General features: G+C 32.0%; 1 protein-coding gene across 1 annotated transcript in view; it reads right to left on the bottom strand.

Annotated features, from left to right (window-relative positions):
* Positions 1–334: 334 nt before the first annotated feature.
* The window catches only part of LOC121121645 (lachesin-like), a 182,184-nt gene continuing 163,923 nt past the window's right edge, over positions 335–18,595 (bottom strand). The window contains exon 11 of the mRNA XM_071890015.1: positions 335–2,433. Coding sequence (XP_071746116.1) covers positions 2,300–2,433 — 134 coding nt within the window. The 3' untranslated portion in view covers positions 335–2,299. The remainder of the gene's footprint in view (positions 2,434–18,595) is intronic.

Raw genomic sequence — 18,595 nt, forward strand, 5'->3', positions numbered from 1 at the left:
TTACAAACTTAACCTTATATTTCAATTTGCCTTAGAAAAATGTTTGATTTTTTCAGTTTAACTTTTAATTTTCATATATGTAGAATATTTAAAAAATATGCAAAGTAAGGTTGGATGATTTTTTTTGATTTTTTTCAAAAGACTTTACAGGCCAAATCTATTACAATTAAAAAAATTAATGGTAGTTTTCCATGTCTATTGCTTCAATAACAATAATAAATGTGAGTTGTAGTCGACGGGTAGAATGCTGTTTTAAAGTGTGTGTTTTCTTCAATAAAATTGAAAACAAAATCAATATTGTAGAACGATTATACTTTTTTGTAGAACCAAATACTTTTTTTTCTAAATTAACTTTTCTTTATTAAGGCTACAAATTAGTTTGTTTGTCGTAAAAACAGTTGAAATCCCAAGGTGTTTTTTTTAAATAAAAAAACAACCCTTTAACCTCAAAATTGCATTTTTTTTTCGATGTTGGATAATTGCATATTAAATATAACCATGTATTTGAAATTCATGAAACATTTTGTAAAAAGCAAAAAAACTTTATATACATTATTGATTTTTGCATACTTAGAAATTGGCTCGAACTTACAAAAAGGATGAAAATTCAAATGCGAAAATTCCTACAAACCAAATTTTATACAAAAAGACGAATTACAGATGCCTTATCAGTTTGTTAAATACTAATAAAATTGAATTCTTTTTTTTACTCGTATAAAAGTTTCTTCAGACAGCAGTTCCCAACACGGGTTGGTCGGAGCCTTGTCTTTAGCGTTGTATAACCAAAAAATTGGCAAGAAATTACATAAATAGCAAATAAAACAATTGAATTAAAAAATAAATATATTTGACATAGAGCAAAATACTTACAAAAATCAAGCAAGTCTCAAAATAAGTAGGAATGGGATCTTTGTAGATAAAAAAACACCTTTCAGAGATTAAAAAAGAAAAAAAACCGGTTTTGGTTTATACTCTTTTTTTCTTTTTACATTCATTCTTAAAGGATCGTTGTAGTTTGAACATTTTCATTTATTTTCATTTTTTGTTTTAAATGGTAAAAAAACAAACTTACTAATTTAACAACAATAATTAGGAATGGGATTTGGGTGGATAAAAAACTCCGTTCAAAGATTATAAAAGGAAAAACAGTTCGTGTACCAGTTTTGTTTTTTTTTCATTTAAAAAAGATAACATTATTTTTGTCATTTTATTTTAGCTACTGAAATGAAACCAATTTGTGTTTGAGTTGAGAAGGTTAGAAACCACCATAGAATATAGGGAAATGCTGTAGAGCTCACAATATAAAAAGTATGTGAATCACTGCTGTTTTAACTCTTCGTTAGTGAACTGGGATTATACACTTTAAAATTAAAAAATAAACTTATAATTCTTTTGAATCTGTATTTTATCGCGAATATTTTTTAATATGCTCCTAAAGCAGTTAATCTGAATAGATGCAAATTTTTATTTATATTGATAATGTCTTCTTTGGGATAATTTTGTATATTTGTTAATTTTTAATCAAGGTTTACTGAATTTAAGAAACTGTATTTTTAAAAAGACATTCGTTTGTTTGCCCTTTTGATTTTTTGGATTCATATTTTTAGAGTGTGAGGAAATCTAAAATTATAACTATTATATGATATGATTAAGCAACCTCCTCAAAGCAGATTGATACTGACTTATAAAATTCACATAATCTATTGTTTTTACTCAAAATAACGAAATATTTGTACTAAAAACTTTCAGATTATTTTAAAATAAGGATTTATTTTGTCTAATTTATCAGATTCATAAAAGTTTTTTAGCTTCTTAATTGATGTTTAAACGTATACAAAATGAATTGAATAGTTAAAAAATAATACAAAATTTAAATGATTGAATTATTATGATCATGTTATTGTTGGGGTATTTTCTTTTTTATTCAGTATATTATTCAATTATCTCTTTTCAATCATAACTATTCCACTAATAGTCCGATAGACAAACACCCATGATTGGCCAAATAACGGAATGTGGAAAAAAAAAAAAGAGTGTACGTTTCATATATGGGGTATTTCTTGACTAAACAAAGGAATCAAGTTATGATATAGATTTGTACCTAGAAATTGATTAAATTGGTTAACAATATTTTTATAAAATTCCAAGAAACATATAATATGCATATTAAAGCAATTAAGGGGTTTAGCTATATGAAGAGTATGTTTATAGCTAGTCATATAACTATTAAATAAATAAATATTTATTTATGTTTAATGTATAAAAACAACAGATTCTTCTCCATAAAAGAGTCATTGGTTTAATAAGAATACAGTATCAAAACCACAAAGGGAAACTGATGGTTCAATAAACACGAGAGCCATCGTTTCCCAGAGTTGTTTGTAAAGAGCGTAGTCGTCTTTCCATGAGAGTTTTCCTTTGAGTTTTGGGACTCTGTAAATAATAGAAGAAGAAAAAATCATTATCATTGTGTTATAGTTGTAAAAAATATGGTCTGTTGGTATGTTTAAAAAAAGAAAATGAACATTGTAAACATAATCATTTAAAGAATGTTTGATCCCGTGCCGATTTTGTAGGGTTCCCATAAGAAAATAACTGTTTATATTTTTAATCGTAGATTATTTCATATCATAATAATATTAATCTGTAAGCAAAGGCTCAAGCGCACCCGCTACAAATGGGATAGAAGAACTGAGAAATTATTTCCATGCCATAACATGAGCTCATAAGGTCATTTGTTAACTACCTATTTGCCATATTTTTATGAAAATAACACACATTTTTACGAGGGTTGTTTTAAAAGTCCAAGATATGGCACTACCCCAACTTTCAGCCAGATGGGTCAATTTTCTTCTGTTCGGTATTCGTATGTATTTAGTTTGATGTATTAGATTGAAATAGTCGAATGTATACCTCTACTTAAAAAGAGGACTATGATAAGCTTGACATTGGAATTGAATAGTTTCATAAGAATCGTGATTTATTTATGCCAATGGCCTGATTTTTTATATAGGTATATGTTTGACTTACACGTACATAGTTATAATTCTGCAAGAAATCCTATGGGGCTTTCACACATAGCAAATGTCTGGGATCCGAAAAAGGTGAGTTATTTATTTGAATTTTAAAATATTATTAAATAATAAAGATTTTATCTATTTTTATATTGGCCCTAATCCCAAAAAAAAAAAAAAATATTACGAAAAAAATTATTACGACAAGAATGCCATTGTCCCATAATTATGCCCATATTGTTGATAGATGTATAAAAATATTTCTATAAGAAATATATTTTATTTTTGTGAAGTTTTAGGTGCGAGTTTATCTCCAGATTGTTTGTGATTCATTATATAACAATATTTTGAATTATATAGTTGTACTTGGGTACAAAAAAACAACAACAACAAGGATCTAAACAATAATTCGGGGTTACTCCTCTACGTCTTTCAGGCAATAGGTAATTACTTTATACTTAGATATTCACTCCTCAAGAATTTAAAAATAATGATTCCAGATTTGAAATTTAAAAATGACTGTTCAGGTTACAACTAAGAACAAAATCATCCTCGTACAATTTCACACTTTTAAAAGGTTGTACGTTTCATAGGGAACTAGGAACACTGCCCTGGGGATAATTGCCTATGGAGGATTCCCCGTATTTTGTTCAAACTTCCTGATAAATAATAAAAAATTATAAATTCTCTGAATATTATTTATGACAAATATTTAAACATATTTGTTAGTTCCATCCCCCAAGGGAGTAACTTCAAGTGTGAATAATATTATTTCAAAAGGTCATCTTAAAAAACCAAGACGGACAAAAAATTTCCATGGCAAATTTCGTTTTAATTTTCATTTAAATATGTATCTATAAAGTTTTTAATACAAAGTGTAATTGAAAATATATCTAGATTGGGATCGTTATAATAAAGTATTATCAACTTAAAGTTTTAATTTAAGGAGGGGGGAGAGTGGTACTTTTGGGGGTCTGACTTAATTTTTGCTGGACAGGAAATTCGATGTAAGTAATGTGCTGATATAGTATAATACACTGAGGTAAGTTTGTCCATGTACCCTATGGGGTGAAAAATGTTATTTTTATGTTTTTTCGATGTACTTTTTTAGGAGGGGGAGACTGATCTCAACCGAATTACTGACCGATTTTTTTTTTCAGTCTTGCTTTTATATGATGCCCTGAGATACTACTAATCATTGAAGCAAGTTTTGTCCACGTACTTTATGGGGTGAAATAAACCATAAATTCAATGTTTTTTGGCTGACTTTTTTTTTTTTAGGGGGATGGAGTGACCTCACTTTTCTGGCAGAAATTTTTTGACAGTCTTGCTTTTATATGATGTCCTGACATAGTACTTTACACAAATGTGGCAGACTCACAGACTATATGCCATGTAATAACAAACTTATTAAACCTAATTAAAATATTTGTTCTTAGAATGTAAAGTGATTTTGAGGGCCTGTGTGGTTAATGAATATATATTTATTACAGATTTTATCTCAAGGCCTACATATGTACATAGATTTGTAAGATAGATTCCTTTTAATGATATCCACGAATAAATAAGTACATGTGCCTATAAGTAGTAGCCTAAAGATATGTGCATAGGTACATACTCAAAAAAGTCATTCATGTTTACTAATTGGTTGTACATATACAGGGTATTGCATAGAAATTAGTCATCTTTTGAATTATAATTTTAATAACATAGAGAGAGGGCAGAAAAAAATAAATGCATTTTTGTTTTTTTATTTACATGTGACTATCATAAAAGTAAGTGATCAAAAAGTTAACAAAATGGTCCCCTTTTGCATAAGATTGCATCACTGCCTTGAGTCTGTTAAGGAAGACATCGAAGCAGACACGAACCATCTTTATTAGAATTCTATCCCATCTCCGAATTAGGGAGTCTTTCAGTGTATCCAAAGTTTGGTTAGTTATCTTGCAGGCATTGTCCTCTAAAAAAGACCAGATTTAATCGGGATTAAATATTTGTTACAGTTTTTAGGGTCCACCCTGTACATTCGCCATAAAAATTACCGAATAGATTATTTTTAGAAAAATAATAAAGGAGTAAATATGTATATGGATAATTATTTCATATAACTGTCATTGACCTCTACAACGGCCTAGATACGAAATTAGAAACTTTGGTATGTTCGGAAAGTTTCTGTTTTAGAAAGCATCCACAACAATTGATTTTAGGGCTTCCAAATTTGACTGTTTGTTTGTGTTGGACTTACTCTCGACAGCCCTCTACCAATATTATTCATGGAACTATATTTTGGGCTAGAGATAAGGAACTTTGACTTTTCCCATACATTTTTGAGGCGGCAGTAGTAAAATTCTTGTGTTTTAATGGCTGTGTGATAAAGAGCAGAGTCTTTTCCCCATATATAGTTCCCCCTCGGTTAATTGGCCTGATTCCAGGGGTTAAAAAACATGCCCATAGATACACCCTTTCCCCAATTTTTGATTGTGTAGGTAAATTTCAGTCTGTAAGTACTTTTGTCTCTAGACTAAAGTACTCCAAGGCTCATCAGGTAAAAAATTATCAATCTGTTATAAATATTTGTTTCATTTTTGAGGAGAGAACATCTCAATAATAAGTAACTACGTGTGAGTGTGTTCATGAAAAATGGAGAATACCACTGAAGATTTCTTATGGAGTTTTCTTCTATATTATTAATGTAAAGTGTGTCTGTTTGTTGACGTCTAATAATTCAGTGACTACTGCAAGTATATTAATATTTCTTTAATTTTTTTATATTAGAAAATAATGTTTTATTTTATTTTTAGAATGACCTTTTTTTAAGGCCGTCTCTTCATCATCTTTTGCTAATAAAGTCTATCGTGTGCAGAAATCTCCCCTGGAGAAAATTGCAATAGAGGAAAATTACCAAATTTATAAATTCGCTTAATAGTATTTATTTACTATTTATCCATTTTTAAAAGATTTATATTATAATTTGCATCTATTTTAGGTCTTTAAAATTATTATAAGAAATATATTATTTTATTTTATGTAGGAATTTATAAAATATATATATTTGTTTAAATAAAATTACGATGATTAAACTTTTTTTTATTTAAATTAGATAAATTATTTTCAACAGTAATCAGTTAACTATTCCAAACAGAAAAACACAAAAAGTAATTTAAAATTGAGTGTACCCTTTACAGATTTAAAGAATTTTTTTTTGAGACGACTATTGAATTACAAATATTTTTAATTAGTATCCATAAGAAAAAAGAATTAAATGGTGTAAAAACCCAAAACAAGGTGGGGTTCAATTTGCAAACTAGGGGCTTAAATTATATTTTTTTTTTGCATTAGAGGGGTTCCTTGGATGCATTGGTGGTTATTTTTAGGAATTTCACACTACCCCGGGTCAATACGAGGACAGAGGGTATTTATCCATATTTTAAGAGGCCCTAAGTATTTATCTCCCCCTCACCTTACCAATCCTCTCGATCTATTTCTTCGAAGATTGGATTGAATTTAAAAAAATGCAAAAAAATTGTATTGCAAACATACTACTAACATATGAAGGTACTTGGATGGGACAAAAAAATATTTGTAGATATTTGTCATAAATAATATTATGCAAATTTGTAATTTGCTCTTATTCATCATGAAGTTTGAACAAAATACGGGCTATTTTCCTCCAGAGGAATCTTCCACGGTAAATTTATTCAAAAGTTGTCCATATATTTCGGTTTATGTTTATATCGACTTTTCCTCAAAATTACTCATTTGTGTATATTTAAATTTAATAATTGTTTAAGCAAGGACCATTATAATAAACACACATCTTGCCAAAATATACAATTAATATTTACAGGTTCCCACAGATCTTTCCCTCTAGTCTCCTACGCCTACTGTTAGACGCCCAGTTATCACACTATTCAATATTTGATAATATAATATGTTTATTGTAACCTTATTTGGCATACTGGTTCTATAATGGTACCGGGATACTGACCTATTTCAAACGGTACTGAACTAAATTTATATTGAAATTACTACTTGAACTGCCACTGAGTCAAAAAAATGTTGACTTGATGAAGATGTGACTGCATTTTCTAAAAGCCATACATGGTATGTCTAATACGCAAGGTTCTATGAAGATTACCCTCTATAGTAAAATTGCACGCAATTGCGTCCGCAAGATTATATTGGGGGTGGGGGAAGCTTGATTTTTAGATTTATTTATTTTTTTAAATCCAAAAATTAAAATTTTGTTAAATTAAATTCCAAATATTAAGTTTTTGAAAAAAAAAATTCAAAAATAAATAACTATTCTCAAAAAATTAAATTTCTTGTAAAAAATTTTTAAAAATCTACAGCTGTTTACAAAAAAAAAATATTTTTGAATAAGAAACTCAAAAATCTCCTCTGTTCACGAACAATTAAATTTTTTGGAAAAAAATTTCAAAAATCCCCAGTTGTTCTCAAAAAAAATTTCAAAAATTAAATTTCTAATATAAATTCTTTTGAAAAAAAAATCAAGTAATACATTTTTTAGGAGATAACTTTTAAAAATCCATGGCTATCCATAGAAAATTAAATTTTTGAAGGAAAATATTTGAAAAATTGAATCAAATTTAAAAATTTAAAATTTTTTTAACAATTTGAAATATTAAATTTTCTAACAAAAAGCAAGTAATCTTTTTTTTTTTTTTTGATGGGGACACAGTCCCTCCAGCCAACTCCTTGTGTACGCCCCTAATTATATAGCTTGCTTATATGCAAAAAAAAAAAAGAGAAGAAAGTTGGACAAAGATAGTGGCCGTAGAAGCTGTCATTGTAAAAAAAATATTGGGAAATTAAGAGGGTCCTTGATGGTTGCCCCGCAGTCGGTATAATACATCAGATTAAAAATTCAAGCAAGCCCTATTAAATGGTCTAACCTTGTATTTCTATAAACCTTTAGTTATCCTACACAAATCGCATGTCCATGGGGTGCAATTTGGCAAATAAGAAGGGTTATTTTAATATTGTCTATTAGCAGATGAGAAAGCTATCAACGGATCCTTATATGAGTCAGACTTATCTGTTGATGAATCAATATGAAATAAGATTGAAAGTAATTTTCCTGAGAGCAAGTTTCTGATTGTAATATATTCCGGAGGACAATCCTCCACAGATATTGAAATGTATATAATTATCCTATATTGAAAAACAAGGACAAAAATTGTCTGAAAAGGCCATCGAATTTATGCAGGAGTACTCCATCCTTCACGCCCTTAGAAAATCATATCGACAATCTTTTTAATTACCCTGAACGACATTTGTATTCATGACTTAAAAAGATTCAATTTAGACTCAGTAGAGTAACCCTAAGGACATAATACGACTCATATCACCACTTGCAAGTGCATGACTCACTTACAGAACATGTGGTTTCTATCTAACAATGAAATAGAGAACTGAAAAACCAATTTGTGATATGTTTTAAATGTTATATTTAGCTATATTTTTATTCAATATCTCCTTCTTCACAAGAAATAGCAGAATTGACACGCCGCCGAACAGATTGACATCTCAAGACGAGGCACAGCAGACATTTTTCTCTCAGTCTCCTCAAACTACAAAGTGGTTGAGGTCAGGGCTGTAGAAAGGCCACATGAAGGCAGATCAGAAGTTTTGATTCTTTTTGTCTGTATACGGCTGTATTGAAATTCTTGATGTTGTAGGGAGTCTGGGAGGTGATGCTAGCGGTATCCACAAGCCCATTTTCGACTGACGCCTCCGTGGTGGAGATTGGAAATGCGTTGCCTTTTTTTGGTGTTACACCAATATTTTTACAGTTAGACACATGGTATAAAAACAAAGGTGGTTTATTTTTGTTTCAGCTATCGTTTGGCTCCATAAGTATGCATCATAATTAAAAATAACGGGGATAAAATGGCAAGTTTTGAGCCACTACTCTGAGGAAATTCACTTGGAACATGCCATTATTTTGTGATCACCTATCGGTATGTCAGTGTTGAGTCTTCTAAGCATTGATTAGTTGAATTATAATGAAACTTTTCTTATGAATCTGTGAACAATTCTCATCAATTATATAAAATAATAATTCCATAGTTGGATGAGAATAGGAATTGGCTAATTACCAACTTGTTTAAAGCCTTTTATCTCTGTTTCTTTTCGGAGGATAGGCTGCATTACTCAATAAATGTAACGCTGTGGGAAATAATTGGATCCAGAAATATAAAAAGGACATCCAAGTATGTTTCATACCTAGGAATAACTATTTTTATGAAATAGGATATCTTAGGTATCTTAAAGGACACATTCAGCGCAATGGAAATGAAAAGTTTAATCAAGGGAAAACAGGAATTGCAGAGATTGTTAAAGCTTTTATGAAATATATATCATTTTTGATTGCCATCCGTCAGATTATTATTCTTTTTATTTATTTTTGGAAATGTCACGGTTATTTTTAAACTCTGTTATGAACAATTATGAACGTATATATAGGTAGAATCGTTTTCCTTACATTTATATGTACAAGGGTGGTCTGACAACTATTTCACCTCAACGTGAAAATGACAGGACTTGTAAATATAAATTAGTCACATCCATTTAGCATATGTTGACCGTTACTTAATAAAGTTTCAGCCATTTTGAAACCAGAGTTGTTATACAACAGACGCTTGAGTAAGTTAATGTGAGTGCTTTTGTGAAAATTGAGGATAGCTCTGTTGGTATGGTTGAAGCACAATAAATCCGAGTTTTGACGCCGATTTATTACTGTAGTATGACAAATGAATACAAATATATACGCCGGAAATAAATTAGAGTCCAAAGAGTGGACTGTAAGGATTTTCGTCAAATGAAGAAGAAATTAGAACGAGTTACAGAGATGGGAGACTCACTAGGAGAAGTGTGTTGTAGAATTACAAGGAGACTATGTTGAAAAATAATCAAAATATACAGAAAAAAAGTATTGTATCATTGTTATGTTGGAAACTTTTCAGACCACCCTCGTATACATAAAGATATACCATGGTTGTATGACTACAAAGTATACAACTATCAAGATAAACATCTCATTTCTATATTTTTTAATTAAAACCTTTACATTAGGAGGGCAAAAGGTTAGGATCAAATCAAATTTCGAAAAATGTAATATATACTACATATTAATATACAGGCAATCAGTGGCGTCGTTAACCCCTTTTTTGATGGGGGAGGATGGAGGCCCACTAAAAGTTTCTGAAGCTGAACTCAATTTTTTATCATATTTTATTTATTTCAATGTCTGTATTTGGTGTTAATCTATCTATATATTAAATCCAAATTTCTGGGTGTGTGCGAATAAATCCTTCAATCACGGGTGAAACAATGGATGGATTTTTCCGAAATTTTTATTGTAGGTTCAAAGGGCAACAAAAACGATTTCGGTAACATTTTTTTTTTTTTTTTTTTTTTTTTGGTCTTTGAGACTATGGTGGTCTTAAAATAGCATTTGACCTGTACAACCTGAGTTTCGGCGTGTATTTTTATTAATATAAGGGCTCTTTGATGCTTAAGGAAGCAGAGGGGGAAGAATTTAACCTACCTCAGGGTGCAGCAGCCCACAATTCGTGGCCGGGTGTGTATTCTAGCATGTTTGAAGGGGTTCTTGGAGCTTAGAAATGTAGTGGCGGTAGATTTTAAACTGCCTTGAGGAACTGTACTTTACCTGCACAACCTGAGGGCCAGAATGCATTTTGGATATTACAAGGGTTCTTGATGCTCAGAGAAGCGGCGGCAGATAAATTTACCTTGATTCGGGCTTATCTGTTCGCATAAACAACCCGTGGGTTGGGATTTATTCTAGAATTCTAAAAAGGGTCATTGGTCCTTAGAAATGGGGTGACAATGCAGTTTAAACTGCCTTAAGGCCTGGTACTTCAACTATACAACCTGACAGCAGGTTGTTTTTGGGATATTAGGAAGGTTCCTTGGTGCTCAGGGAGGGGCGGTGGATAAATTTAACTTGCTTCGGCCCAGCATTTCACCTGCACAACCCGTGGGCTGGGGTGTACTATATAATATTAGGATGGTTATGTTCTGCCTAGTAGTACGGTGGCAAGAGATGTAAACTGTATTTTGGCCCAGCACATCACCTATAGTAAACTGAGCATTTTGGGATATTAGGAGGGTTTTTTGATGCTCAGAGAAGCAGTGGCGGCGAAATTTAACTTGGTTCGTGTTCTGCACTTAACCTGCACAACCCGTGGACTAGGTTGTATGATAGATTATTTAAAGGCTTCCTTGGTACTTATAAACGCAGTAGCGGCAGAGTTAAACTGCATTTTGGCCCAATACTTCATCTGTACAGTATTTTGGGTTATTAGGAGGTTTGCAAGATATTTAGACAAGCGGGTCCGAGACTGGGAGATCGGTATCGGACACAGATTAGAGCAGCTACTTCCTCATTGCATGAAAGCCTATATAATACCCATAAATTAGTATTATCATACTCATAAACCAAACTGTGAATGATTCTTCGAATTTGACAGCCTTTATTTTTTATTTATATCAAGCAGAAGAGTTCTTAATTAATTTGGATTTCTTAATGTCCCCGACAACGCCGGGTAAATCTTATCTAGTACACATGAAGTCCAAAACGGTCGAATAAATCAGTCTAAAATGTAATATATAGACGTATAAAGACCAAGTGATTCCCTATTGATAGTATTTTTTGGCCAACCGAGGTAATTAAGGGTGTCCAGTACTTTTGTCTTTAACTATGTCACATTAAAGCCATTTTGCCTCATGGATATTTCCCCTTAAAATATCAATAAATATGGTTTATACGTTACTTTTTGTTGAAATTGATGTTTCTTCTGAATATTTTTATCAAAATATATAATGTGTATTACTACAAAACACGTTAAATGGTCGTTTTCTGTGGGACAAATGATTGAATTATGCATTTTCCTCCTATAAGCCTTGTTTGTCAATCCTTGAGTATTTTATCAAATTAATAATCAATCATGTCTATTGATAATTCATAATGGAGTAGTGATTAGCTCTTCTTCCATTGGAATCGTTGAATTATACTTATAAGGTACCAATAAATCTTTAGTGACGTGTTTAAATAATATTTATTATTAAAAAATTAGAAATAATAACAACAGTATTAATCACTAAAAATCTATTAATAGAAAGTGATGATAATTTGCCGAAGAGTGCAAATGTAATTCATGATCAATTTTGAGATACATCCTTCTAGCTTGTTTTGTGTTGAGGGGCCACACATTTAGTTTAGTAGATGCAAAATAATTTATTTTGAATCATTTAGTTGGAAAAAGCGTTTATCACAAAATATATATGTGATACAATGAGAGCGGATCAAGAATAACTCTGAGTCCACAGGACAAATAACTGCAAAAATACCATTTTGCTATCAAGGACAATATTGGGGGAGGGGGGGGAATCGAAAAATTAAATTTTTTGAATAAACAATTGCAAAAACCCATGGCTACACTCAAAAAAGTAATTTTTTTGGAAAAATTTTCAGTAATCCACAGCTGTTGACATAAAATTAATTTTTGTAGGCAAAAATTATAAAAATATATAGTTATTAACGGAAAAGTTAATTTAAAAAAAAAAATGATTTTTGGGAAAAAAGTTTGCAAAATTATATTAAGTTTCAAATGTGGGGTAACCTATTTTTTCATAGCTTATAAAAGTAATACATTTTTCTGGATGCGGATTCCAGAAAAATCACCCGATTCTTCAATCCTGATTAATTCTCCCATTAGTAGTCCAAATCCATGAAAAAATTCAATTCCGAGTCCTAGTCCGAATACTACAAGTCTGATTATCACCAAATAAACCCCAAATAATATTTGTTGTGCATAACATTGTAATATATCAAAGGAGTTAATCCCCAATGGTGATGATTCAGACGACAAAATGGCTATTTGTAAACTACAGTTATTGTAAATGAGAAGTTCACTAATCACCTTTACTCAGTATTAGTATGAATTCAAGCAGAAGGATCTCTCCATGCCAAAATCTATTTTCATATCTAACAAACTTATGTTACATAGATAGACACGAGATACAACATGGCAAAAAAATTGGGAAAGTTTTGGAGCTTAATTTTACTTAAATATATTAAACTGTTTAGCCCTCAATAAATGAACATCCTTTTTTTACGTAGTCACTGAACGTGGGTTAAACGTTACAATAAATATTAATAAAATATTTTTAGTTAATACCCAGTCAACATAGAATCCAAATTAAGTTATATAAATTTATAAGCCCTTTTTCGCTTTATTTTGACAATGAAATTGACAAAGATAGAATAAAACCCATTGAGAGAGTTCCAAACGGTCTTCTGGCTAATCTCCAGTTCCTGGGCAATGGAATAAGGACTCACATACTGGTCCAACTCAACGATTTTCATTATTTTATCGACATTTTCCGACGCTCATATTACCAGAACGGAATCCTTGGAGCCACCGCTTTGCTGTTGTTTGATACTGTATTGGATCCATAAGCCCCGCTTTATTTCGCCGCCTGCTCCGCCTTTTCACCTTGGTCGTAGTCATACTGAAGAACGTATCAAATTATCATTTATTTTACATCTATTTTGGAACGCTGTAACACACAACTGGCTTCACCAAACTGTAAATGCACTTTTTTAAGTGTACGCTTACCTTTTAAACATTCTGTAAAGACATCTAGCGAAAAACCCTCAGAACTTTTGAATTAACCTAATATTTCATATTTAATAGGTTTTGTTGATGAATACTCAATACATTGATTCCAAAAAATAACATATTCCCTCCTCCTTAACCTAAGAAGTCTTTAAATCTGTAAGCCCCCAACCCCTGTCAACTGGACATCATAAATGTTTGACCCCCGAAGTTGCAGTAAAAAGAAATCCATGAGAAATCCATCATTTTTAGTGGATCCCCCTCCCCCCAATAATGTTTTTCTTCTTTGGGATCAAACCAGTACATACTTTGTCGTCGAATCGACGGTTTCCATTATATTTATCTACATATTTGACAATTAATCTTGCGTCTTTGACATGAAAATTACAAGAAAAGAATTAACAAAACCAAATTTTACATGTTGATTAGTTGTTAACTCAATTTTAGTATAAAAATCAACATCCTAGCTTGAAGGTTAACTACCCCAATGGTCCCATTGTAAGGCTAGGAACTAATGTCAAAGATGCATTTTATCAACTTATTTACGAGGGTACTCCTGTACTACGATACGATTTTATCACTCCAGTCCAATCCAATAAGGAATATGTTAGAGATGGTTTACATCGTAGAATTCTTCTGAGTAACTTCCTTACCCAAACTGAAACATTTATGAAGGGAAACACTCTTCAAGAAGTTGAAAAGGAATTATGGGCAATAGTAGTGTTGTGTAGGTCCTTATTTATTCGGTTTGGTCCGGTCGTAGGACCGTCAGTATCTGGGGCCGATCCTTAAGACCGTCGAGCCTTTGGGACTAGTTCTTAGGACTGTCGGTCCTTAGAATTTTTCATAAATATATTGATGGGTTATTAACTGAAATAAGAATGTGTATTAAGATTATTGCACATATCTTGCAAAAAATATTATATTTTTCACGATAATACAATATTATATTGTTAATTAGTTATATAATTTATTTTATTATATAACGGAATAATTAAAAAGAGGAAAAATGTCCTCAGTTTACGTTCTTTAAGGACTGACAAGTAGGACTTGACTAGATAGGACCAGATTGGAGTAGACTGCGGTCCTCGTTCCTAAATAAGGACTGCCACAACATTCAGCAGCACGAATGCCAGCAGAATCTATGGGAAAAATTAAGCCACATAAATTCTTTGAAGGATATCGTCCAATCAATTATATTACGGTAGAAAAAGTCTCTTCATTTACTTTAAGAACTCCAGTTGCAACTTATGAACACAAAATATTTGTACAAGGCGACATTTGAGACATTAATTTTTATGATCAATGGTGTTTTGAGCTGGGAAAACAATTAGGCAAAGTAATTAAACCAAAACTCAAGGATAAGCTCTGTGTCACCAATTTCCACGATGCTTCTACCAATGGATTCTTCCTTTGTCAAAATCCATTAAGAAATATAATTGTATGCAAGTTTTTTAAAGCATTTTAAGGCACTTAATAACATTTTGAAATAATATTCAGTCAAATAATAATAATTTGATCTTGATTTTATGTTGACGGCCCATATAAAAGAAGAAGTAGTTGAGAAGAGAGGTTGGGATAACGTCAATAGACTTCCATTTATCTATAATTCATTCCTTGACCATCATAGGAAGGGAAATAGAGTCAAATACCTACATAGAAAAATATCCTTCAAATACTTTCCGTGTAAATATAATTTGCAAAACTGTTATATATAGTAATACTACACTTCATATTTTCTCTACGCATCAATTGACCTCGAAAGAAAATTCATGGTATTTTTAGATTTACCTTTTTATTAAGGGTTCAGCGCATATTCCCTATTTATTCCTCTCATTCGATAAACAAACCAGGGGTATCAAAGTGACCTTGTCTACCACGAAAATACGTGCCTGTATCATAATGGTCACGTATTAAAATACAGGGTGCACAGGCGTATTTGTCATAAATACGTGCTTAAAAGTTAGAGTTTATAACTAGGACTTCACCATAGTTAAAATTAGCAACTAGTCTAATTTTAGAACTTGCACGGATTTGTTTTAAATTAAGCTACGTTTTGGGAGTAAAGAAAGAAAGAAATATATTTTCTGTGAAGTACAATTTCTACTTACTAAAAAGTACAACTAAAGAATCAAAATTTTCGTATAAAGAAATAATAGGCTCGGGAAAAGTAATCTCGTATTTTTCGCTTTATTTAAGCCATGTATGTACCATTCTGTTTTATAACTTGTTGCCGACAAGAATCCAATTTCATAATGCCCTTCTCGTAGAAGCCTTTGTCCCCCAAAAGCAAAAAAATTGTACACTCAATTTTCACAAGCCTTTATTGAGGCCAACTTTGTATCTCCAAGCGCGTTGACCATTGACAGCATCAAGTGGTATTCACATGGTGCCCGGTCTGCACTGCAGGGTATATACATAAGAACTTCTCATCCGAGGTCCCGGAGCTTCTTGGGCATCATCAAAGATTTGTGCGATCTGGGGTTGTCTGGATGATGTCTTACTGTCTCCTATTCAATAATACTGACCACTTCTGTTCGACCGCCAGCTTCCAGTGGTCGAGTTGTTTACAGTAAAGAGCAAAATTAAGAGGAAAAAAATGTTCTAACCACTATTGTACAATTCGAACCGAAAGAGTCCCAGCCCCGTATAAATGACCAGTTTTCTTGGTCGTATTCGACGTGTTTTTTCTTTTCAGGTAGTAAAAATATAGAATATGGCGAATTTCTTCCTATGGTACCTCCATTCTCGACGCACAATAATTCACAACTGAACAGCCTAAGTGTAATATTGTCCATAAGGCGTTCGTAGTACACACTTACAAATTTCCAACGCTATATGGTATACTCCGATGTTATCAATAATGAACATGATATACTTAGTTAAAAAAAAGGAGCACCGAATACGAAATTACTTTTTGCCTAATCTAATTTATTCTAAAAAATCACCAATAATGTTTGTTTTCAATGAATTTTCAACGTATGACGCCTTGATACATGGTATTTAAGGTACGGTATTGCATAGTCAAGCGGGCTAGTTACAGGCCACTATGCACTAGCCCAGCTGGGATTTTACTAGTTACAGGTATATGGCGAGCTCTGCATATATTTCTTTATCCTATGATAGAATACATGTAATTTTTAGTTTCTATACATACTATTATTTAGGAATGCCCTCACTCAACGTGGATACCTTTAGCCTCTGTTGCAGCCTCATTACGGTGCATGAAGGCGTGGCAGATGTTACGCATAGGCGACCAACTCTTACACAATCCTCGACTTGAGAGACTCCACATTTGGATGAGTGATAGCGTTGGTCTTAGCCTCAATGACACCCTACCAGAAATACTCCAAAGGGTTCAGATCCGAGGAGGTGAGGGGTCAGAAATTGGTCGCTCTGTAAGCTCAAATCTTCTACTTCTTGTAGACCGTGTTGTATTGCACCGTCTTTTTACCGCACATAGTCACCATTGTGAGGTAAGAAAGTGTACCTCAACACCCTGTAATTCGACTCCATGCTTCTAGAATCTCCAGGCCTAAAAAAGTCCGACAAAGTTCATAACATGAATTGAGAGTGAAGAGTCTGGACTTTGCCTCAAGAGACAAATTCATCCATTGATCAAAACATTTTGTGAGCAATATTCAAGTACATCTACCAAACCACCGTATATATTTACTGAGTGTTCCATTAAAATCTAAATACTTACTAATTCAATAATTACTTAAAGATGAGTCTTTTAAATTAATTCACATTTTGATATATCAAAACATAAACAATTAGTTACAAAAAACTAAAAAAACTGAGCTCTTTAACTTATGTACAAGTCGAGAAAATGACACTTGAACGTCATCACCAATTTCCATTTGCACACACCAAGCAGTTGACCTTCTCCAGGACCACATTCTATGACTTCAGCTAGGCCAAAGTATTGGAAAGGAAGAAGAGCTCTGTCAAAAAGCCAAAACTGGACTCGGATGAGTTAAAGAAAACAGCCCAGGACTTCAAGTCCATGAGGGCCCATGCAGGAGATACACCTGAATGTTCAGAGAGCTATCAAAAAAGTTGGTGGAGTGAACATTTTGAGAGTGGAGAGGCTACTTTTGACACCAGGAATATAAGAAATCCATCTCCTTCCTTGCAAGAATCTTTTGAATTAATCTTTTAAGTTCTTTGGAAATCTTCTTTGTCATTTTTGGCTCCCTACAGTCCTGATACCTACCACTTCGACTACACCTTTTGGGTGCTTGACGAGGGGAAGGCCTGCAATGTCTGTTATTCAAACACCGAGATCAAAGTCACTGTTAGCCATTATTAATGTAACCGCTAAGGGCGGTTACATTAATAATTAAGAGAACTCAGACTCACATCTATTTATAATATTTATTTTGTTGAAATTATATTGCTAGGTATTAAATTATATCTGGTTAAATTTTAAAATATTCAGATTTTAAAGGACCACTCGGTATGTTGTACTTGAGGATTAATGAATCCGTAATGGGTATTGTTTTTATGCCTATAACTACCTTCCTACATATTATTATGATGAAAGCAATTATTTTTCTATAATCGAATCCTTTGTCAAGCCCCTGCCATCAAAGTATGTACGTAAGTAACTACTTTTTTAAGTGATTAATGTCTTTTGTAAGATTATCCCGATGGTCATTTAATGTTTATTTAATGTGCAAAGACGTATACTTATGAAATTCTTTTAAAAAAAGGACTGAGTGTAAAAACAATTAATCAGTGTCCTTAAAATCTTAAGTGGCATTTACCTATTTTTTATAAATGGTTAACATGTTAGATAAACTACCAGTAAACGAGCTGTTTATTTCAAGGAATATAAATATGTGCTTGTTTTTCTATTCTATGAATGGAACTTAGTTCATGCGTGTACCGTTAAAAAAGAGGGAT

This window comes from Lepeophtheirus salmonis, chromosome 7 (genome assembly GCF_016086655.4).
Source record: "Lepeophtheirus salmonis chromosome 7, UVic_Lsal_1.4, whole genome shotgun sequence".
Classification (NCBI taxonomy): Eukaryota; Metazoa; Arthropoda; class Copepoda; order Siphonostomatoida; family Caligidae; genus Lepeophtheirus; species Lepeophtheirus salmonis.